Source organism: Platalea leucorodia (genome assembly GCF_965183815.1).
Source record: "Platalea leucorodia genome assembly, chromosome: 3".
NCBI classification, from domain to species: domain Eukaryota; kingdom Metazoa; phylum Chordata; class Aves; order Pelecaniformes; family Threskiornithidae; genus Platalea; species Platalea leucorodia.
The window spans coordinates 127,014,219-127,036,774 of NC_138825.1; the positions used below are offsets into that span (position 1 = coordinate 127,014,219).

At 59.1% G+C, this 22,556-nt stretch overlaps 2 protein-coding genes across 5 annotated transcripts; one reads left to right on the plus strand and one right to left on the minus strand.

The window, feature by feature from the left end:
- Nucleotides 1-566: 566 nt before the first annotated feature.
- On the plus strand, nucleotides 567-12,024 carry CCDC25 (coiled-coil domain containing 25). 4 transcript variants are annotated; one of them, XM_082306198.1, is made up of 10 exons: nucleotides 600-688; nucleotides 3,045-3,402; nucleotides 3,766-3,813; nucleotides 4,591-4,630; nucleotides 6,909-6,960; nucleotides 7,459-7,534; nucleotides 8,095-8,198; nucleotides 9,323-9,525; nucleotides 10,571-10,616; nucleotides 11,969-12,024. In XM_082306198.1, exons 2-10 carry the CDS (start codon nucleotides 3,228-3,230, stop codon nucleotides 11,996-11,998), a joined length of 774 nt encoding a protein of 257 aa, XP_082162324.1. In that variant the 5' UTR covers nucleotides 600-688; nucleotides 3,045-3,227; the 3' UTR covers nucleotides 11,999-12,024. The 4 variants fall into 4 exon arrangements, with proteins under 4 accessions (XP_082162327.1, XP_082162326.1, XP_082162324.1 ...); XM_082306199.1 differs by having other exon boundaries at nucleotides 617-688; nucleotides 3,021-3,402; XM_082306200.1 differs by lacking the exon at nucleotides 3,045-3,402 and having other exon boundaries at nucleotides 575-688.
- A 4,688-nt stretch (nucleotides 12,025-16,712) lies between these two features.
- Nucleotides 16,713-22,062, minus strand: SCARA3 (scavenger receptor class A member 3; the record flags this gene model as incomplete). The annotated part of the gene is made up of 6 exons (XM_082305516.1): nucleotides 16,713-17,401; nucleotides 18,580-19,623; nucleotides 20,020-20,118; nucleotides 20,645-20,764; nucleotides 20,831-20,890; nucleotides 22,056-22,062. 6 exons carry the CDS (start codon nucleotides 22,060-22,062, stop codon nucleotides 16,962-16,964), a joined length of 1,770 nt encoding a protein of 589 aa, XP_082161642.1. The 3' UTR covers nucleotides 16,713-16,961.
- Between the last annotated feature and the right edge of the window lie 494 nt (nucleotides 22,063-22,556).

The window sequence follows — 22,556 nt, forward strand, 5'->3', positions numbered from 1 at the left end:
AGAGCCGCCTCCGCGCTGGGGGGGGCGCGCGAGGGCTGATGGGAGTTGTAGTCCTGGACGCGGGGTGTTTTAGCGTATGGAGAGGCGTTCGCAAGGGTTGAGGGGGCGGGTACGGGGGTGCCCAGCAGCGCTCCTGCTTCTAAACGGGCCGTCAGGGCCCTGCTGTGAAGAGCGTCCTCCATAAATGAGGGCCGCTGGCAACTGAAAAGCAAAACCCCCGCAGCCCGGGAGGCACGAAAATGAGCCGGATGCGGCAGCGAGGATGGCTGCGAAGTACTACCATCGCCCTAAGTCATTTACGCGTAGCCAGAAAAAATAAAATTAAAGAAAATAAAGTGTGCCCCGGCCCCCCAGCGCCCTGGGCTGGCGGAACTTCGCGCATGCGCACAGGGCGGCGCGGCCTCGCTGCAGAACTGCGCATGCTCAAAGCTCCCGGGGTGACGGTGGCGCATGCGCAAAGCTTGTATTGGCGTCACCGCCCGGGCAGTGCGCGCATGCGTACGGGGAGGGGAAGGGCGCCTGCGCCGTACTGCGCATGCGGGGGGGGGCTGCGTGCGCGTGCGCTCCGCCCCCTTCCGCCGCCGTTGTCGCCGGGCGCCGCTGGAGCGGGAGGGCGGCGGCCGTGTGGAGCCCGGGGCCTGGGCGGGCTGAGCTGCCGCCGCCATGGTGTTTTACTTCACCTCCAACGGTGAGCGGGTGAGGGGAGAGCGGCTGGAGGCCGTAGGGGGCGGGGGGGGGATGTGGCGGGCCCCGCCGGGCCCCGCCGGGCCCCGCCGCTGTGAGGGGAGCGCTGGGCCGCGCCCCTGCCCGGTTCCTCAGTGAGCGGGGCCGGCCGGTAAGGACACGTCCTCCTGCCCCTCCGAGCACCGCCCTTAGCCCTATCCGTGCCTTTCTGCCAGCCCCTGGGCTGGGCTGAGTGTAAAGGACCCGGTTTGGGCAGGAACCGGCTACAGCTTGAAGGCATTTCAGGGGCTGAGGGGCTCCCCGGGCTGAGGAGCCTCCCCGTAGCGGCTGCCAACGGCCCGCAGTGAACAGCAGTACCGGGGAGCGGCTTCTGAAAAGTTTTCTCAACCGTGCTGCGGTCAGAAGTTTGAGGGAAGGCGTAGTACCTAAATTGTCTCGTTATTTTTCCTTCAGTATAGATAGACCTCTTCTGCTTGCCCACATGAAAAGGTTAGCTGCTTCTGAAGCATCAGAAATCTGTGGTGTGATGCATCCGAGGCTGATGATATGGAGGACAGTACAGGAATATTCCTTACAATCACAGAATCGTTAAGGTTGGAAAAGACTCTTAAGATCATCGAGTCCAACCGTTAACCCAGCACTGCCAAGCCCACCACTAACCCATGTCCCTCAGCACCACATCTCCCCGGCTTTTAAATCCCCCCAGGGATGGGGACTCAGCCCCTGCCCTGGGCAGCCTGGGCCAGGCCCTGACAGCCCTTTGGGGGAAGAAGTTTTTCCCAATACCCAACCCAACCCTGCCCTGGCGCAGCTTGAGGCCGTTCCCTCTCGTCCCAGCGCTTGTTCCTGCCCCCTTTTTGCTTTGCCCACGGTCATTTCCCCCCTCTGTCACCTGCTTGTGAAAGTTTCAGTGTGGTTTTTACCCCTTGCCCACTGTATCCACAAGCCAGAGTTTTATAGCATTGTTTTCCTCAGTTCTAGAGATGAAGTTCCTTAACGCGAAGGATTCGAGTGTCTGGCTGCTTGATTTTCCTTGGACTTAACAGTCTTGTGAATGTTTCTTAAATACATTTCTTCCTGGGATGTGTTTAAAACCTTTTTTTCCTGTGCTGTGGAAAGCCAGGCCCTTTATACACACACTGAACAGATACCCTGGCTGTGTTGATCACTTACCCTGACGCTCGGATGAAAACATTTTCTGCCGATAAGCCGCTAGTGAGAAGTTTGGAGACTTTCCTGGACGTGGGCCTTTTTTGGGGGAGAAAAGTGCCTGATCAGTGCCTGGCAGACATAGGTAGGGTGACTTGGGGGGTGCTAGGAGCAGAGAAGCTGCAGTTAACTCTGCTAACGATGTGAACAATCTCCTTTGGTTTTAAATGATCGTTCTGCAGAGGGTTTCTGACACGGTATAATCAATTTTGCTGCCAGGGAGAGGACTACAGCATTGAGGCTGTTGCAGTTTGCCTACAATGTGTTGTGCTGTTACTGGTGTGTCTTAAATCGTATGGGTTGGAAGGAATCTGCTTGGTTGTGTTAGCGTTCCCCTGCTCTTTTGGCAGGATGGGCTTCATTTTCACAGAACCATCACTAATACGACTTTACTTTTGAGCCTTTAATTTTACGCTTACGGGAAGTGCCTGCAGTCACGATGGTCTCACGTTCTCTGCGCTCTCCTTCCTATGTGTCCAGGGTGGACTTTTTTCCCAATCTTTAACTCCCGCAGGCGTATAATCCTTTCATATTTTTCAATTTCCATTTCTTATTACCTCATTACTAAATTGGAAAGCGTCACCTGGGCTTTGTGCTAGTGATGTTGGATTTCTAATAAAAGTACCCTGAGAAAGGACTGGGTCAGTAAGCAGTTTGGGATCCGAGTCATTTCACTGCCAGAGTTGTAGCACATAAGCGAAGCGCGTCTACTATTTTAGCGGCTTTGAAAATATGAGATTAGACATCGCATTTTCCAAGGATGCTTTTGGGAGGCAGATTTGGTCACCTGCGCTTCATTTGTTTGCTCTCAGTCTTTAATTTGCACGCTGTCGGTGAGCGACTTTCGAAATCCCGCTGTGAATTCTGTTTGTTCTGCAGCGGCGTACGAGAAATCCAAAGCTGTGTCGCTGCAGCGTGCGGGTGCTGTAGGTCCTCGTGAAGAGCAGCTGAATTTCAGCGCAGCGCTGAGGCTCGCAGCTATGGCTGCAGCATTTGCTCATTCACATCATCATTGTTAAAAGCTGTAGAAGCTAGAAACGCGACGAACTGGTAGATAGCGTCGCTGTGAAATTGGGATTTCCCTCCTGCCACGTACTATAACGGAGCGTTTTGGGGTTTTTAAGCAGGTTGCTCAGTGGTTTCTCCAACAGGACTTCCCCGACTGTAGCACCCTCTTCCTGCTCCGTGCCCGGCTCCCAGCTGCGCCAACTTTTGGTCCAGATGCCGAAGGGACGCTCGTTTGGTTCCCCAGAACTGGCAGCGTCTTTACTGCGTGACGGAACGAGCCCTAAAGAAGAGAAGGACGTTGTTTTGAGTGCCCCAAAAAGGCACAGATGAGACAAACAAGTCACCAACTGCTGTTTATGCAACCTCAGCCTTTCTGTTGGATTTTCATCCTCCCAGGCTGCCTGGGGAAGCTTCACATCGGGCTTCTGGTACTTTGGGGAAGAACGGGCCAGGCAGATGAGCTGCTTCACTCCAGGCCACACAGAGAGTTAATCCCAGACCGTAAATACGATTTCAGCTTCTCTGGCTCGCAGACGTGTGCTTAATTGGACAGATTATACAATTACACAGATACAATCGGAACCACCTGGATGTTGAGGGTGTTTTGCCCAGAAGGCTGTTCCTTGCTGGATAATCTTCCGTGGAAAGCAGCGGAAACGCCACTTTCCAAAGTCCTTTGAAGCGTTCGGGACAAAATCTGGAAGAAATGCAAAACAATCTTCCTTTGGTCCCCAGGAGGGGAGTGGGATGGGTGGAATGAGCCGTTTTCCTTCTAATTTCTGTGACCGAGACTGCTGTGTTTGTCATTCCTTGCACAATTTGTCCAAACCCCTTTTAATTTGTTTTCCTCTTTCTATCCCTCAGTTGTTCCTTCCGTTTACACCATTTACATGGGAAAAGATAAGTACGAAAGTAAGTACGTCAATGTAATGATGCCTAACGGATTGGATTTAGATTTGTGGGGATTTAAGGTCATTTTGAAAGGATGTCTTTGTATGTGTTAACTTGAAATACTCTGAAAACTTGTCTACCCTCGCAAGTGATTCTGACTTACCCCTCTGTAATCCACTGTGTTACTTTTAGTTAGGATAAATAAATTTTGTAAATCTTCTAGGCAGAGTAACTGCTGTCAAATACAAGTGAAAATCAAATTAACTGAAAAAAAGAAACCTGTCTAGAGAAAAATATGGGTTTTCGGGTTGTGTCTGATACCTTTTTGCAGATCGGCCTTCCTTTTCCCTGCTCCGTCTGTATTTTTCCCCTCTCCGGTGCGCTTTCGTGCTCCGTAGGTTTCCCGTGCCCGTCCTTTCCCTCACGGTGAAGGTTACGGTCCTGCTGCGCCTCCTCTTTCCACGGCAGGAGCTGATGTGAACCCGGGCGTCTCACTCCAAGGGAAAAGCGTTAGCGTGGCTGTTTGGAAGACTTGCCCTGGAAGTCTTCCCCCCAGTAGACTGATATTTGAAGAAACATATTTTCACCTAAAAATTTCAAAATTAGGTGGTGGAGGCGTTCCTGCCATACCTGTTTCCGCCCTAGCTGCGAGCAGGCAGCTGCGGCGTTAAAGCCCTTTTCTGCCCGGTCGCCCTGCGGCGCCTGACCGACGGCGGCGGGTTCCCGCTCTCGTCAGGTAGTTTGATTTGTTGTTGATGAAGTCCTGGCCTTTGCTCATTAATACTTTTATTCCTACAGATGAAGACCTAATAAAGCACGGCTGGCCTGAAGATATCTGGTAGGTACTGAAACTCGCCGTGTTCGTTGGCAGAGCTGGCCCCTTTGGGAAGCGTTTTGGGGTTTATCTGTGCCTGGAGCTGCTGGAGTAGCAATAACTCCGTACACGGATATTTGTGTTTCCAAATAGAGGTGCTAGCTTGCTGTTGCTCTTAGCGTGCTTGGGAAACGGGCAGAGTTAACCAAGAAGGGCAGCTTGATGTTTCTAAGAGAGCATCTCCTGAGTCAAGCAAAGAGCGGCAGCTCCTGGGTATCCCCGCGCACGGAGAAGCGAAACCAAAAGACCGACAGACAAGGGGAGCGGGGCACAAACGTGTGAAATCACGGAGCACAGTTGAGGCTTGGGGATGGAGCCAGAAGTTTTTTGAGCAACAGTAAATGCTGTGCCTAGAAAATCCTGTCTGTTGTCTCCCAGTGCCTTTTGCTCTGCCTGTGGTTTCTGTCCCCTAAACCAGCTGTCGCTGTCTCAGGAGCTGGAGTCGGTGAGCAGGAGCAGAGGAGTTTGGCATTTTGATTCCCGCCGGGTGAAAGCTGTGTCTGCCCTAAGCAGACCCACTAGAGCTGCGGCCAGGCGGGCAAAAGGAAGCGCTCTGACTTTCCTGGGTTGGTTTTGGCTCGTAAGATCTCATCAGCAGAGAAATCCAAGAGAAGGGACGTTCCCAATCCTGTTAGCAGCAGTCGGTGGCATCTTTGCCGGCTGGGTTAGTCCATAAATTTTCCAGACCGATAAGGTTTGAGATGCGTATGAAGGAGTTCGCTCGCTTTCAGGCGCTATCGCACAGACCAGACGTATCGGAGTTGCTGCCCTCTCCTTCGCTCACAGTTTCTAGCAAGAATCACCGCGTGGCTTGTGCTCCTTCTCCCTCTCCAAGGTGGCCTTTCCCAGGACGAGCTGAGGTGTTGAATAGGCGGTAGCTAACGCGCTCCGCGGAGGACGTTTTGTCAGCAGTCAGCTAACTGGCAAGGGAATATTTTTTTCTTTTCTAGCAGAAGAGATTGTACTTCAGCTGAGTAACACTTTGTTGTAGCAGTATCACATTCATTTTCTGTCTCGTCTTTGTCCTATCGCTACGTAATTTAAGGTATGTCTATACTGTTGTTTAGGGGTGACCTTGAGATCTGTCCTCAAATTGCCTGAACCACGAAAGTCGCCTTTCCCCATCTCTTTCCTATCTTGTAGCTCACACCGGCATCTTCCATGTTGTTTTTTTCGTATCCTGGTGCCATCCCAACAAAATACCGTAGGTCCCCTTGCGGAGGCCTCCTGGGAATTGTTGTCCTAACAGTGTCTGGCACCTTTGAGGCTTAGTTCTGCTTACGAGGGGTCCGGTGGAATTGGGGTAGGGGGCTCAGGAGGTACAAGTGGGAGTTCCTATGTTGGTGCTTGAGGGTTTTCTGTCTTGCAGCAGGAAGGACAAAGTCCCGTTATGTTAAAAAGAAAACGGCGTAAAGAAAGGTTGGGAGGTGACGCGAGATCAGTTCCTCCCTTCCATCCTTGGAAGTTTGCAGGGTTGGAGTGAGTGTTGATCAGGACAGAGGCTTAAAAAATAGGTGATCATGGTAAAAACGCAGTCAAGTTAGAGAGGGTCTGGAGAGGGGCGGCTGGAGCCATCGAGGAGGTGGACAGCCGTGCTGTAAGGAGGGGCTGGAGCGGAGAGCACTCTTCAGGCTGGCGGGGAGAGGGCTGGGGGGGCCATCGAGGCTTAGGAAATCTTGGAGGCAGTGGATGAAGCGAACGCAGAACTGGTGTTCACTTGCTGTCGGGACCAGTACCCACTGAAACCAGTAGATCCAGTGCGCTTCCCAGACGGCGTCGCCTGTTCCTGCTGTTGGAACTCCGTGGCCCATTCTGCTGACCACTGAGGAACTGGGATTTTTGATTTTGCTCTGTGAGCTTGAGACCGGTCACATAAGTGGTGTAACTGGCCGTGCCTGCTGCAGAGTCCACGGGTTCGCTGTTTCTCTTAAGAATAAATAGGCAGCCCAAAACATGCATGCGTAGGCTCGTCCCGAGTGTTGCCTGTGTGTTGTATGGCATTTAAAAGCAAAACAGGGAGGGGGAAAGGGGTTTTATTTTTTCAGTCTCCCATGGAGAGGGCTGATGTTTCTGGAAGGATAGGCTCTGACTCCCTTGCCTGCTTTTAAACGTGTATATCATGAACATTTCTATACTTTTGGTGTCCATGGAGTGGCTGTTTTGGCACTTGTCAGGAAGTAAATCTTTCAGAACAGATCGCCATCTCTTACCCTCTGTTAAATGTGCTTTTTTTATTCTGTAGGTTTCATGTGGATAAACTGTCTTCCGCGCACGTGTACCTTCGGTTACACAAGGTAATCCTCTCACATGTATATTTTAAAATGTCGATATTCGCCCGTGTAAGAACTGCGCGCGCCCGTTCTGCAGCGATTCCTGCGCGCGAGGCCGTCTTTGCTCACGTGCAGAGTCTGCAGGGCTCCCTAAGGGTGCAGGTCACCGCCAGCGTGGGGAGGCTGAATTTACAGCCCCCGTTACCGAATAACGTGGGGAGGAGCGGGAAGTTCAACGTGGCCCAACAGAGAACGATTGGTTTCTGGCTTGAACACCAAGTGTGAGCCTGGGAACCTCGCTAAAACGGGGAGAATACCTTTGAGAAAGCAGGGTGCAAATCGCTTGCGGTGCTTCAAGCCTCTGCTTACAAACGCCCCGGAAGATTCCAGTCTTGTAAAATGTGGAGTGTAGAGGTCCTGGGTGGGTTTGCAGAGCATCCCGGCCGGGGTGGATCTTCCCGTGCTCATCGGTCCCTACAGCCCCCCACCGCCAGCCGCTGACGTTGCCTCACTCTGTCACAGGGGCAGACGGTGGATGACATTCCTAAAGAAGTTTTGATCGACTGTGCCCATCTAGTGAAGGCGAACAGCATTCAAGGTAATACCGCTGCCCGGGGGATCGCTGGGAGCTGCTTGTGGCCAGCGTTTCTGGTCCGCACGAGCCTGTGTTTTTTGGATCAAAACATTTGTGGTGTTTCTGCTGTGGGGCTTTCTGTTAAGCCCGTGCCTGCGGGTCTTACGGCAAGCAGATGTCGCTTGCAGCTGCTGGGGCTGCCTGCTGTATTTTCGTAAATAGGAATTTTAAATCTCCGAAATTCCCGTTTGTGCCTCCGTATCGCTGTCTGAGCCAAGGAGGCCTCGCAGCCTCTTCTCTAACACCACCTTGGGGCCCCCTTCCATAGCAATCGCTCTTCTGGCAAAGACGGTCTCCATCTGGAGTTCGTTAACACTGCTGCAGCGCTCGTGTTACTGCAGAAAGCGATGTTGTGGTGTTCTTCCGTTTCACTGTAACACTGGAAGGACTTCTCCGTTTTCTTCTTTCTTGCCTCGCTAGCAATGTTTGTGACAAGAATAACTGCCGGTCGCCATGCGCGTGGAAGACTTTAGGACCTCTTTCAGCGGGGAGAGAATTGAAACGTTTCCCTCCTTTCTTCCTAGGTTGCAAGATGAACAACGTCAACGTGGTGTACACGCCGTGGACTAACCTGAAGAAGACTGCGGATATGGATGTGGGGCAGATCGGCTTCCACAGGCAGAAGGATGTAAGTGTTTGCTGCGAGCCAGTGACGGTGGCCTGGTGGCAGACTGTAACGTTTCCATCTTAGGAGCTGGGTGGATTGTCCTCAGCGTTCCCTAAAGCCAGGGAATCAATCATCCCCTCCTGAGGCGTAAGAGAGATCCCAGGGGCGTGTTTGGACTCGCCTGAACACCACCGTGGTGGAGCGTCGGCCCGTAGCAGAGCGTAGCCTGTACGGCGCCTGTTTCCAAACTGCAGCACGGTGTAGCTGACGAGTCTTCGCTGATGCCAAGTGGTGTCACGTGTCAGTCTGCGCTACTCGCTTGAATTTATCTCCGCTGAAATCATCTCTGACTGCAGCTGAAGGGCCTGCGTATGAGCAGTCGTTTTAGGTCAGCTCACGGGCAGTAGCGTCGTCACTCGTCTGGAAGGGCTCAGGACTTGAACTTGCTGCACAAAGGAGGGCTGCGGGGGGCCCTGGAGATGTCTGTCCCGGTGTTCGCTTCAGTGTCTCTGCTCGGAGAGCTGTCTCACCCTGCTGCTGCCTCCAAATTTGTTAAATCTGTTAAAAGGCAGAGCTGCGTAGCTTCGGCGTAGGGTCAAGCCGGTGCACTAAGCTATTCCCAAGCCGGGCCTAGTGTCCCCAGACAGTGTTATGCTTAAATTTTGGTGAAGTAGCTTGGCTGCTGGGAGAGAAGGCTCTCTAGAGATGCAGTTCTTTGACTAAAACAGGTCTGTACCAGGGCAAGAAATGCTAAAAACCCTGCAGTCAACAAGCAGCACATGAGCTTCTCTTCCCAAAACCGTCTGCGGAGACCTCCCGCCACCTCTTCAGGAACGGGCAGAGACCGGTTCCCGTCTCTTGGCCTCTTTGTTGAGGCATGTGCCAAGAAACGAAATTAGTAATGCTTTTATGTACTTAGCAATGCTTACGCTTATTAGCTATGTGCTGCTGAGTGTTGGGAGTGGGCCTCTTTTTGCTGTTACACAACCTGCTGAATAGGCCCCGGTGGCAGTGATTTTCCTTAGCATCTGGTTTTGTGGGATTCAGCCATGTGTAAAGTGGAAATAGGGTGTTTTCTTTCCGTTGAGAAAGTGCCAGAATCAAAGTATTTTTTTATAAGGATCACAGTTCTTTGCACTCCAAAGGTGAAAATGCTGACGGTGGAGAAGAAGGTGAATGAGATCCTGAACCGGCTAGAGAAGACAAAAGTGGAGCGCTTCCCAGACCTGGCTGCTGAGAAGGAAGCCCGGGACAGAGAGGAGAGAAACGAGAAAAAAGCCCAGATCCAAGAGATGAAGCGGAAGGAAAAGGAAGAGATGAAGAAGAAGAAAGAGCTGGAAGAACTTAGGTAAGTAATAAATTGTAGTGCCAACTTCTAACGTTCTGCAGTTTTCCTCGGCGCTGGGAGGGAGTCATGGGTCAGCAGTTTCTGTTTAATAGCCAGCCCGGCGTTACGCAGCGTTCAGCTGACCTGCTCTGGCACAGCCGTCTGCACGGCCCGCTGATTTCCTTTGTCTTTAGAATAAATGCATTTTCCCCGTTTCTCCTAAAAGAAACCTGGACGTTAAACCATTGTTAAAAGAAAGGACCGTGTCTTTTCAAACCCGTCCCCAACTTGGGTGAAATTGGGCGAGGCGCTTGGCTGTCATTGGGGTGGAAGCAGCCGCTTCCAGCTTTGCGCGAGCCTCGGACAGCGCTGAGCCTTCGCTAGGGTTCCTCGGCTTCCTCTTGCATCGCCGATGTGAACTAAAACACGTGTGAATCCTCAGTCGCACGCTCCTTTAAACGCAGAACGAGGCATGGTGTTTCGAAATGTCATAGCGACCTTGCTGGCAGAGCCGCAGCACCTGTGAGCTTGTTCCTTAGGACGGGATGAATCCGCTGGCTGGCCCCAAAAGCTCGCTTTTAAGCTTTAGTAAGTCGTGTTTATCTGTAAATGACAGTGAAACCTGAATTTGAAAATCTCTGGGATTTTCCGAGTGATTCAAGACACGGAGAGCTCAGAAAAGAGGGCTTAGAGAAGCAGGCTCGAGTGAAGAGGAGTCAGCAGCAGGCCCCGTGTGTGCTACGGAGTCAGGGGCCTGCCTGCTTATTTAACCTTGCCCCAGGGCTGCCTCTTGGCCGTCCCCCAAAGCAAAGGATTTTCTGCCTCCTGGGACGACCTAGCTCCTGAAGAAAGCTATGGAGAAGCAGCCTGCGTAGCGCCTGGCCTTTCTCCGCTTGTTTTAATTAGGCGAAGAGTATGAGATAAGCAAACACTTCTCTAGCTTGCCTGAGTTCAGAAAGGAAAAAAAAATGTGTTTTTCTGGTACTTGGTCCTGTGTTATCAAAACGCCTCTCTGTTGGGGGGTTTTGAAAACGTATCATGCAAGATAATGTCATTTCCCTTTCAGGAGCTACTCGTCGTTAATGAAGGCTGAGAACATGTCCTCCAATCAGGTAAGAACCGGCCGATGCCCACAGAAACCTTTCCGAGACGGCTGAAATTCAATGCGGGATCGTGACGGTGCAGCTCCCGCATTGCAGTCGGGTTTTGGTGACTCCTGCGTGACGGAGCGCATCTCCGTCCCCCCCTTCTCGGTGAAGGACATTGCCGCTTTCCTCCGCTTTCGGAGAGCGCCCTATCGCTTGTGTGTCAGCCGGGTGGAGCCTGTGCTGCTGGAAATGGGTGCAAAGTCCCCCCGGTCCCCGTCCCACCCCGGCGAAGGAACAGCTAGAGCTTTCATCTCCTTGTTTGGGCACAAGCTGGCTCGTGAGCAGAGGAGATCTCCCAAATGGCAACCGTGACCTGCATATGCCACCTTGTTCCTTCAAGGAAGGGGGAAAACGCACATTTTTAATAAGAAACTGGATGCGTACGGGCAACGGTGCGGGGAGGGATGAATGTAGGTGCTGAGGGGCAGAAGAGGGAGCTTGAAGGGATGTGCTTGCAGAGAGCAAGCACGTCAGCCCGGGGACCGGAGCTGTGTAACGTGGCTGCAGTCTGACGGCGGAAAAGGAGCCAAAGCGGCGAGGAGCGCAGGCCCGCGGGAGGGAAGGGGGGAGGCGGATCGCAAGAGGGCTGGGGGCTGAAGTTCAGAAGAGGTCCCGACGTGCACTGGATGCACCCGCGCTTTGCCTGAGGTCTGGCGCCTCTGCAGCGTCCTCCTCGGTGGGACCCTGGGCAAACCGATCTCGGAGCTCCTGAGTGGCCCGCAGTTTAAAATCCACCTTTTGCATCCTGCTCCCTGACCAACTCTTCAGAGGAGTGTGTAGTTTTCAAGAATTGTTGATTTTCCCCTCTTTGAAACTCGAACTGGGTTGAAGTCTGAGCGTCTCCCGACGCGCACAAGCGGGCTGTGCCCGGTTCGTGACGCTTGCCAGGGAGAGGGGCGGTGGAAATGCTGTGCGGGGGGTCTCCTCCTCTCACCGCCTGACCCCACGCGATGCCAGCCTGCTTTTCCTTCCCCCGAGTCGCAGAGAAGCTCAGGTTGTGACACGGGGACGGTCCCCGAAGCTGCTGGTGAGAGCCCGCTCTCTGGTTCCTCCCGGGTCGCAGCAGACGGGCGGCAGTTTCAGGGAGGTGACACATGGCGGGGACAGCAAAGAGCCACGGCTCTTTCACAGCCCAGAGCCTCGCTCGGGGCTCTTCCCGCCCCAGAGCTGCTGTTGTGCGTCCGTTTGGTCTGATTTCGTGGTGTTTGTACCGCAAGGGCAGGAAACCAGAAGAAACGGCAATTCTGAAATCCCGCTGAATGCAGCGTTTCACCGGTTTCCCTGTTAATGATCCTGATTTGTCTTTCTTCCCACAGGATGGCAACGATTCAGATGACTTTATGTAAATAAAGTCTCTCTCCTTTCTCAATCATGAAGTGGTTTGGGATGTCTTAATATGTCACCATCGCTAAGAATGCCAAAAAAAACCCCAAAAAAGTGAACTCTTGACTCCATTTCTTCAGAACCTGCTTGGTTCTCCCGGCAGCCTGACCAGCGCTGTGCCACGGACAACTTCCGAAGGGAGAAGATCTGTATGTCTGCACATACATCTCTCTTTTTTTTCAGGGACGTGGGTGGAAGGAAGCAGAATTGACTTTCAGCTCTATAAAGACAATGATATTTATTCTAGGGAAGGGGTTGGTGTAGCTTTTAATCCAACGAGATTTAAAGAAAAGGAAACAAATCGTGCTGTCTCACTGCTGTCCTGGCAGCGGAGCGTCTCAGAAACGGTCGCCGTTTGCTCGGCCTCGCTGCTGCGCGAACGAACGCGACGCTGCCGACCGCGTAACTCTTCGCGCTGGCGACGGTCGGCAAAGCTGGGGGATCCCTCTGCGAGCGGGGGGGTGTAAATTTGGACAAGCTCGCAGCTGCTTTGCAGCCCTCCCCGGCCCTTGCTGGCGGTAAATCCGGCGGCTCCTCGTTAAATACCGAGCTACAGACGCTGAAGACGGAGCTCGGCTGTGGGTGCAGCCCACTTGACCACGGGCCGTGGTGTGTGCCTTTAGCACAGCGTGAGAATAGCCCCACGGTCTATTTTCCTTTAAATTACATTTGATTCCTGGGCTGTTCCTTGGAAACCTTCTCTGGAGGGAGAAGTTGGTGCAGAAGAGTTGAGTTTTGCGCAGCGTCTCTGCCTGTCCAGGCCAGAGCTCCTGCCTGAGCGCTCTGTAAGGTTTCACGGATGAGTCTGTATGAAACGGTCACGATAATCCTTGCAGCCCCTGTATATATCTCACGATTAAATTCGTACCATGCTGGTGAAACGTGCTGCTAGGGGGGAATCACCTGGTGTGCTCGTGCCTCGAGAAGGAGCAGAGCTGTGGGGGTCTGTGGGGGTCCCCTTGGGCAGCAGAAAGCCCTGCAGAGCGTGGCCGTGCTGAGGGGGGACAGCAAAAATCTACCAAAATCTGGTTTTGGGGTGCATCGCTGGGTGCTGCAGACTCCCCAGCAGCGTCGTCAGGGTGGGAGCTGGGGGAAGAGCCCCTCTGCCCCTGGCCGTGCTTCTCCCCGGCGCAAAGCGAGGGTGTCTCCTGGTGCGGGGGGGGATTTTGGGGGGGGATAGGCCGAAGGGAAGCCTGAAATCTTAACGGTCTCGTCAGAGAATTGCTGAATTATTACAGGAGAAAAAACCTACCCTGCTACAAGGGCAAGTCCCAAATTAACACTTTAACTATTATCTTAGGTGCTTCCCAGCACCTACCCCCTTCCCTCTGCGTCCCGAGGGTTCGGGCTGGGGAGGGCGAGGGGGTCCGGGCCCTCGTCAGCCCCCTGTTCCTCGCTGGGAGGAGGAGGAGGATGGTGGGCTTTGCCTCCTCTTGCTGCTCGTGTCCTGCCCCCCTGAACCCAGGGTGATCCAGCTAACGCCACCCCAAACTCTCCCCTGCGTCCCACCTCTTTAGGGACCTGGTGTGCCAGCTGGCCCGGGGCACGGGAGGGTTAAAGCACCCCGGGGCTGACGGGGAAACTGAGGCACGCTGCGGCGACTGGTTTTCATCCCCCTCCCAGCTGTTCCTGGCAGAGGCAGGGGAGAAGCCAGGAGCCCGGGAGGTCCCCGCGGGGGGCGAGGAGCTGGGGGGACCCCGCCTCGCCCCGCAGACTCGCCGCCGCCGGGCCTCCCTCCTCCCCGCCATCAATGGGCCCTTTCACAGGACGCGGGTGTTGGCGACCCGAACGCCGGTCCTGAGCTGCGCTGCCGTCGGCAACACCCGCGGCCCTGCAGCTGCAAACTGTTGTGCTTGGCTGCGGCGCCCGCCCGGTGTCCTCCGGCGTGTAGCGATGGGCGATGTCCCCTGCGTCCCTGCCCGTGGGCTGCGTGTCCCCAGGCACCCTGTGCATGGCCGCCACGGGGCCGTGTGTCCCCAGCACCCTGTGTATCCACGTCCAAGGGACTGCGTGTCCCCCAGCACCCTGTGCATGGCCGCCGTGGGGCCACATGTCCCCAGCACCCTGTGCATGGCCGCCATGGGGCCACATGTCCCCAGCACCCTGTGCATGGCCACCACGGGGCCATGTGTCCCCAGCACCCTGTGTATCCATGTCCAAGGGACTGCGTGTCCCCCAGCACCCCGTGCGTGGCTGCCATGGGGCCGTGTGTCCCCAGCACCCTGTTTATCATTTTCATGGGGCTGCATGTCCCCAGCACCCTGTGCATGGCTGCCTTAGGGCCACTTGTCCCCAGACACCCTGTGCATGGCTGCTCATGGGCTGCATGTCCCCAGCACCCTGTCCATCACTGCCCTTGGGCCACTTGTCCCCAGACACCCTGTGCCTGGCAGCCCACGGGGTTGCATGTCCCCAGCACCCTGTGCATCGATGTCCATGGGGCCACATGTCCCCAGCACCCTGTGCATGGCAGCCCATGGGGTTGTGTGTCCCCAGCACCCTGTGCGTCGCTGCCCGTGGGGTTATGTGTCCCTGAGCACCCACTGCATGGCTGCCTGCGGGGCCACATGTCCCCACGCACCCTGTGCCTCGATATCCATGGGGTTTTGTGTCCCCAGCACCCTGTGCATGGCTGCCCGTGGGCTTTTGTGTCCCTGGGAACCTCGTGCATCGCTGCCTTGAGGCCACACGTCCCCAAACACCCAGCGCATGGCTGCCTGTGGGCTGCATGTCCCCAGCACCAGCGCATGGCTGCCCAGGCCAGGAGGTGCCGGATCCACGCCATCCTTCCACGACACTTCAGGACAACCCGTGGGGAAGGTCCGGGATGGCGGGAGGCCCTGCAGCCCCGACCGCCCCGCTCCCCTCCGTGCCCACCCCACCGGCCAGCAGCCGCCAAGAACAACCCCTGGACGGCGAGCGCTCCCAGCTGCCGTCAGCACTTCCCGCCCGGCCCTTTCCCGCCTCCGCTCCTCGTTTATTTATTAATCCTTTTGCTCCCAGCTCTGAAATCCTATCGCCCACCCTCGCCACCGCCCGGAAAGCGCAGCTCTGGCCGGTGCCGGCGCGGGGGGAAACCCTGCCCTTGCACATTTTTTTGCAGGCCGGGCGGAGGAGGCGGCCCCCCGTCCGCAAACGCTGGCACCGCCGCTGCCCGATATTACGCTAAGGCTGCTCCAGATGTGCTCCGGCTTTCCGCCGACGCAGGGGTTCGGGAAGGGGCGAGGAGGTTACAGCGTGCCCGGGTCCTGCCTAGTTGGGGGAAACTGAGGCACGGAGCGGTGGTGGCCACGGCCGAGGCTCCGCCACCTCAGGGCTTTCCCCTGGCCCGCGGAGCCCCAGCAGCAGCAACCCGGGGACCCGTCAGCCTGTGCCCCATCGGTGTGACGAGTTGTCGGGTCTCTGCTCCCCCAACCGCCCCCTGCTCAGAGCCCCCCCGTACCCCCCGCTGCCTCTCCGGCCACAAACCGGGGCCGGGGCCGTGTTGGCGCGGGTTAATAACCAACCCCGGGCTCTTTCGGCGCTGAAAACAGGAAACTGCTTTGCCAACAGCAATAAACTGCGGGGCCGGCCGCACCCCGTGCCCCGGGCAGGGGCACCCGGCGGATGGCGGGGACGGGGACGGCGGGGCTGGCCTGGCTGTCGTCCCCAACGCCAGGATGCTCTTGGCACCACGGCCCCCCACCCCCTGCTTTGGTGGGGTCCGCCCACGGCCGGGCCTTGGGGACCCCGGGTTTGGCTCGCGGAGGAGGTGCCACCGTTGCCTTCGAGCCCGCTGGCCCGTCTCGCCGCGCAGCCCGGTTTGGGAAACTGAGGCAGGGAGCGGAGCAGCAACGAGACTTCCCAGCGGTGGGGGGGGGCCCGGCTGCGACCCCCGGGGCGGCGGGGGGGGGCTGTGGTTTGGGGGGAAGCCCCGTTTCTCATTGCCAAGGGCCCGGGGGGCCCGGGGGGTCCCCGCAGGGGGGAGCGCGGCTGCAGTGAGCCGGGAAGGGGCCCTCGCATGGCGCACGGGCACGCTTGCACACGCGGGCACGCAGCGGTGGGCACCCTCTGCACGCGTGCCTATATGCACGGGCCTACACGTGCACGTGCATCCTCACTCGTGCACACACACGCGTGCACGTGCACGCTCCTGCACATTCGCACTCATGCGTGTGCACACTCCTGCACATTCTCACTCGTGCACGTGCACGCTCCTGCACATTCGTGCTCGTGCATGCGCACACTCCTGCGCATTCTCACTCGTGCACGTGCATGCTCCTGCACATTCGTGCTTGTGCACGTGCACACTCCTGCACATTCTCACTCGTGCACGTGCATGCTCCTGCACATTCGCGCTCGTGCATGCGCACACTCCTGCACATTCACACTCGTGCATGCGCGCACGCTCATGCACACGCGTAGCACCTGCGTGCACGCTCCTGCACCCTGCCTCTGCACACACGCGCACGCTCACGCTCGCTCCCTCATGCACACACGCATGCAACGCGCTCCCCCCCCCCCCTTGCACCCCGCCACCAGCAGCAGCTCGGGGGTGGGTGCTCCCCCGGCGCACCCCCGTCCCCCCACCCCGCTGTCCCCGATGCGGGAGCCGCCTGTCCCCATACAGCTTTATTGTGCCGGGAGTACATTGGGGGGGGGGACAGCGCGGGGTTGGGGGGGATGGAGGTGGCGGAGGGTGGGGGGAGAGGGCACAAACCAGCTGCACCCCTTCCCGCGGGGACCCCCCACCCTGGGACCGGGAACGGCCGAGCCCATGGCAGCATCCCTGAGAGCCGGGGTCCGGCCCCGGCCCCTCGCACGGAGGGGGGACCCCTCTGTCCGCTCCCCCCCGTCCTGCGAGGCTCTGCCTCGCGCCCCCGCTGGGGATGCTCTGGGGGGCCGGCGGTGGGGACCCCCCGGTGCCCTGGCTGGCAGCAGGCTGGGTTACTGTCCTGGGGGGCCCGCGGGGCCCGGCAGCCCCGGGGGGCCTCGCAAACCGGGGTCCCCCTTGGGTCCCATGGGGCCGGCCTGGCCCACGGCCCCGGGGGGCCCGGGGAGCCCCGGTTCGCCCTGCAGGCCGGGGGGTCCCGCTGGCCCCGGCACCCCCACCGGCCCCGGGGGGCCGGGGTCCCCCTTGGGTCCCCCCTGTCCCCGGGAGCCGGATTGCCCGAAGCTGCCCTTGGTACCCTTGAGGCCAGGGAAACCTTTTAAGCCCAGGGGACCCCTTTCGCCCTGGGGACCGGGGGGTCCCGGGGGGCCGGGGGGTCCCTGGGGGCCCGGTGAGCCCAGGCTGCCCGCGTCGCCCTTCTCTCCTTGGCTTCCTGGGGGGCCCTTGACGCCCACGTCGCCCTTGAGGCCGCGGGGGCCCGGGAGGCCCGGCACACCTGGGGGGAGAGGAGGGGGTGAATAGGAAGCACGGGGCAGGCAGCACCCCAAAACGGGGAGAGAGGGAGGTGCCCCAGCCCTGCAGAGCCTGCTAAGACCGGGATCAGCTGAGCCTGGCTCCCCCAGCCCTGCAGAGCTTGCTAAGACCAGGATCAGCTGAGCCTGGCTCCCCCAGCCCAGCAGCCCTCACTAAGACCAGGATCAGCTGAGCCTGGCTCCCCCAGCCCTGCAGCCCTCGCTAAGACCGGGATCAGCTGAGCCTGGCTCCCCCAGCCCTGCAGCCCTTGCTAAGACCAGGATCAGCTGAGCCTGGCTCCCCCAGCCCTGCAGCCCTCGCTAAGACCGGGATCAGCTGAGCCTGGCTCCCCCAGCCCTGCAGCCCTTGCTAAGACCAGGATCAGCTGAGCCTGGCTCCCCCAGCCCTGCAGCCCTCGCTAAGACCGGGATCAGCTGAGCCTGGCTCCCCCAGCCCTGCAGCCCTTGCTCTGGGCTCCAAGAGCAATTGGCACTGCCCGGGGCCATGGGGCCACCACAGGGGTCCCCCTAAAACCAGATGGAGGACACGGCCCAGGCTCGCTAATTAGCGCAGCCCAGTAACGATGCCGATGCGGCGGCCGTATGGCTCCAGGCTGGGTGGTCCATGGCGGAGCGGGAAGCTGCCGGGGTGTCCCTGGGCGCCGTGGAGCCGGTGGTGGAGCCAGGACAGCCCTGCTGCTCCCCTGGGTGGATGGGGATGTCCCCAGGCCACCCGAGCCACCAGGGGAAGATTTGGGCACCCTCGTCCAGGGGCAGCCATGCCCTCTCTGCCAGGACCAGCAAGAGGGGTGACTGGCACCAGTAGGCAAGCCAGCCATGCTGGAAGGACATGGGTGACCTCCCCGCTGTCCCTGTCCCCCCACGCAGGGACAGCTCTGCAAGCTGAGTCCACGCAGCTCCATCCCCAGGACTCTTCTGCATCCGTGGGCAAGTGTCTGGGTGCCTTTGTGTGCATCCCAACACCGCCTTGGCCTCAGCAATGGTGGTTTGGGTCCTCCCCGGTGCAGGATGCTCCCAAGGAGCCCAGATCCCACCATGCTCAGCCGCAGAAGAAACAACCCCCAAAATTGCCCACCCAACGCGCCCGGCCCCAACCCACCCCAGGCAGGGCTTAGGCTGTGCCCACCAGGACGCCCCTTACCTCGTAAGACGGTGATGTTTTTCAGCATCTCCCCATGCCGGACGTCCACCACCTTCATCTCCTCCATGATCATGGAGAGGTTGCGGATGTCAAAGTCCAGCCGGGCGCTGAGCAGGCTGTAACGCTCCCGCAGCAGGTCCGTGGTGCCCTGGACCAGGCTGAGGGATTTGTTCAGGTAGTAGAGCTCCTCGGCGTGGGTGTGGAAGCCCAGGGTGCAGGAGAGCCGCACGTCATCCAGGTAGCGCAGCATGCTGTGGACGTGGCTGTCGGTGGCATTGATGTTGGCGAAGATGGTGCTGATCTCGATCTCGTGGGAGGTCATGCGTCCTTCCAGGGTCTCGAAGCGCTCGGCCGTGCGGTTCTGCGTGTACCTGTTGTGGTAGCGCAAGTCGTTCATGTTCTCCTCGTGGTCATCCAGGAAGGAGGAGATGTTGTCCAGCTGCAGCTGCAGCCCCATCACCTGCAGCACCAGGTCGTGCATGCTCTCCGAGTTCTGGCCGACCTGCCGAGCCACGGCACCGACGCTGCCTTGGATGCTCTTCACCAGCTCGCTGGTCTTGGAGGAGGTGGCCCGCAGCCCGCCGAAGAGGCGGGTGTAGTTCTGCCACTCGGTGACGATCTTCTGCAGCGTCAGCGTCTCCTCGTCCGTCTTCCTCTGGATGACCTGGATCCACTCGGAGGTTTGCCCCAGGGTGAAATTCATCTGCTGCATGGCTGCTCGGACATCGTAGCGCTCCTGGGCCAAGCCCTTGAGAGAGTTGTCCAGCTGGGAGGTGACCACCTGCCAGCCCCCAACCTGGGCCAGGAACTGCCCCAAGCTTTCATTGACCTGCCGGATGGAGAAGGAGCAGTTGTCCACCTCGTTGGTGATCTTGTTGCTGGTGGACGAGAGCTGGTCGTGGGTCTGGGAGGTCCGGTCAAGCAGGATTTCTTGAACCAAAAGCATCTTCTGGATCTCCTCCAGCTCGCCCTGCAGCTTGGTGATCTCCTGGCCCAGCTGTCCCGTCTCGTGGCACAGGGAGCAGTTCCCCGAGGTCTTCTCATCTGAACGAAGGGCAGAGGGGTCTGTTACCCGACCCCGTCCCTCACGGGGCCTGGAGACCCTCCCGCTGAGGACCAGAGGGGAGGATGGACCTCGCCATGGTCCGTCCCTGCAGACCCTGGAGATGGGCACCACAAAGCCATGGCTGGGACAGCCTTGATGCCGCCAGCCTGCACCAGCTCCTGCCCTCGTCCTTCTCCTGCCACCTCTGTGCAGCAAGTTCCCCAAAACCCCAACCCCACCCTCGGGGTCGTACAGTTGTCCCTCCTCAAAACCCTGGGAGATAAGTGGGGGTTTGGCTCCAGGGGAGCCCCAGGACCTGAAAAGTGGAGATGCTTCAGGGACACGTAGTGCCAAAGCCTGGAGAAGACCTCCAGGTCCAGGTGCAAGCCACTCACCCAGCCCCTGGAGGTCCTCCTGGATGGATACGATCTTCTTCTCGTAATAGGTCTGGGTTGAGCTGATGTCGTTGGAGATGGAGTCGACTTTCTTGAACACTGCGGAGGAACGGTGCAGGGTCAGGGGAGGTGAGCAGGCGCCGGGACGTGGTCGTCCTCCACACCTTTCCTCCCAGCTTGTTCCCTGGCAAGGAGGGTGGCCAGGGCTTGAAGAGCCAGGCTGGGTGGGTGCTGGCTCCTCAGGGTGGGTGTCCCAAGGGGCCTTTGGGTTCGGGGCTTGGCTAAGGGCTACAGAGCATCTCCAGGGGTCCGGCCCCGGGGAGCACGCCGTCCCCCTGCTGAGCCTGGGAGGCTATTTCTCGCCCGTGGAGATGACGGGGTGGCAACCTCCGGACTCCAGGGTGGTTCCTGAGGTCCCCGTGGGGGTAAAGCCATCCGCAGGCGAGGTGGCATCACGCACAGGGTCCCACCTGCATCCCAGGGGCAGGTCAGGGGGAGCTGGATGCTCCTCTCCATGCCTGGGCGCTGAAGGTGCTTTGGGGGAGCCCCGGTACCCCCGAGGAGGGCAGGAGGGAAGGCAGGAGAGAAGGCAGGAGCCGGACCTCCCAACCCTGCCCGTGCTCACCCAAGGCAGCCAGGACAGTCACGGCCACGATGAGGAGGATGGAGAAGACGTAGAGGACTTTGACGGCCGTCTGGAGGGAGAGGTTCTTCTGGCACCGGCTGCAGCTGGTCCGTGCCCTGCCTGAGCGCAGAGAGGAAAGGATCAGGCCCTGCCGCACCCCCTGCCCACCCCGCAGGGCGTCCTTACCGCTCGGTAGGTAGCTGAAGGTCGGCATCTCCTCTTCCTCTCCTCCCACCGGCTCGTCTTCTGAAAGCCAACACAGGAGGGACCTGAGCTGCCTGCACCAGCGGGGCCCTGCCTGCTGCCTGCACCCTCCTGCTCCCCGCCCCGAGGATGCCGGCCGTCCCTGGGGACGCTTGCCGAGCCTCGCCGTAACCCGGTGTCCCCGGGGAAAAAGCTGGGAAGCCACATGGGAGCCGTCACTGCCACCCTCAGCTGGCCAAAGCCCGGTGGCACCAGCCCGTGGGGACACGTCCCCACTCAGGGACCAGAAACTTGGGGAAATTTGGTTGAATTTGGCCAAAAAACGGGTGATGGAGAAGCTGACGGCTCCTGGCTCCCAGCCCCTTCTGGCAAAAACCATGGGAGCAAAGAAAACCCACGTGCCGCCCCAGCCGGCACCCAGCCGGACCCCCATCCCGGCAGGGGGCAAGTCGGGGGGCTCCCGTGGGGTGGGAATCGCCGTGGGCTGGATCCCACCCAGGGCTCCGGCGCAGGGGATGCGCTCTGGTACCCGACCCTGAAGGCGCCTGGGGCAGGGGGACGGTGCCCTTCCTCCCCGGCTCCCCAGAGCCCCCTGGGAGCTGCGCCGTGCCCGAGAGCCCCCCGCAGCCCCCCGCTGCCCCCGCCACCCCCTGCCCGGGGCCTCCCCGACCTCCTCGCTGGCAGACGGAGGGTTTCCAGCCGGGGGTGCCGCAGGGGGGCTGCAGGCATGGCCGAAGTGACCGCGGCACCGGCATCCCCTGCTTTATACCCGCAAAGGCGGGTGGGGGGCAGGAGAGGGGCTGCGGGCGGGGGGGCCGGTGGGGTTGGGGGGCGGCAGCGATTCCCTCTGTCCTCCCTGGCACGGCCCTTCGCCTTTCGGCTGCCCCAAATTGTGCTTTTCTGCCCCATGGAGTCAACAAGTGATGGGCTCTGAGCAAGCGGGGGAAGCGCTGCTGCCAGACCCCCCCCCCCCAGCCCCTTTTGCCCCCCACAGGGTGTGGGGGTCCCTGGGCATCACCGACGCCGGCTCAGCCATGGGGAGATGCCGCCCGTGGGGAGCGGGGTTGCGGTGGGTCTGGGGAGGTGCCGGCTCCCCCCCAGCTCCGCTACCCGCTCCGGCACAGCCGTCCCCTCCTGTCCCCTGTGCCACCGGCCCCCCTCCTGTCCCCAGGGCTCCAACGCCCTCCTCGGGTTGCCCCCCACTCACCTCTCATAGCCCCCGAGCTGGGGGGCGGTGGGTGCAATCCTGCACCGACCCAGGCCTCACCGCCCCGGTTCCCGCATCCGCCCCGGCACGTCTCTTCCCGGTGAGCGTCAGCGAGCGGCCAGCATGGCCGGGGTTGCTCCCCGCCGCCGGCCCCTCGCTCCCAAAACTTCCCGAGGAACCTTCAAAAGCAACCACGGTGGTGGAGCATCCCCACGGCCGCCCGCTCGCCCATGGCCTCTGCCCACGCGGGATGGGGACGGGGGACGGGTGATGGCAGAGCCCGGCCAGGCTGGATGCCGGCCACCAAAAGGCGAGGCGCTGGGATATGTGCTGGAGAAGAAAGGCTGGTCCTGCGCCCGCCCTCCTTCCCTCCAGCCCTAATGACTAACAAATGTCCGACCAACGCTGTGCCGTGCTGTGCCGGCCTCGCTCGGCGGCATTTGGGGGGGCCTGGGGTCTGGGGAAGGGGTCCTGGTCCAAGGGTAGTGGGGCTTGGGAGTC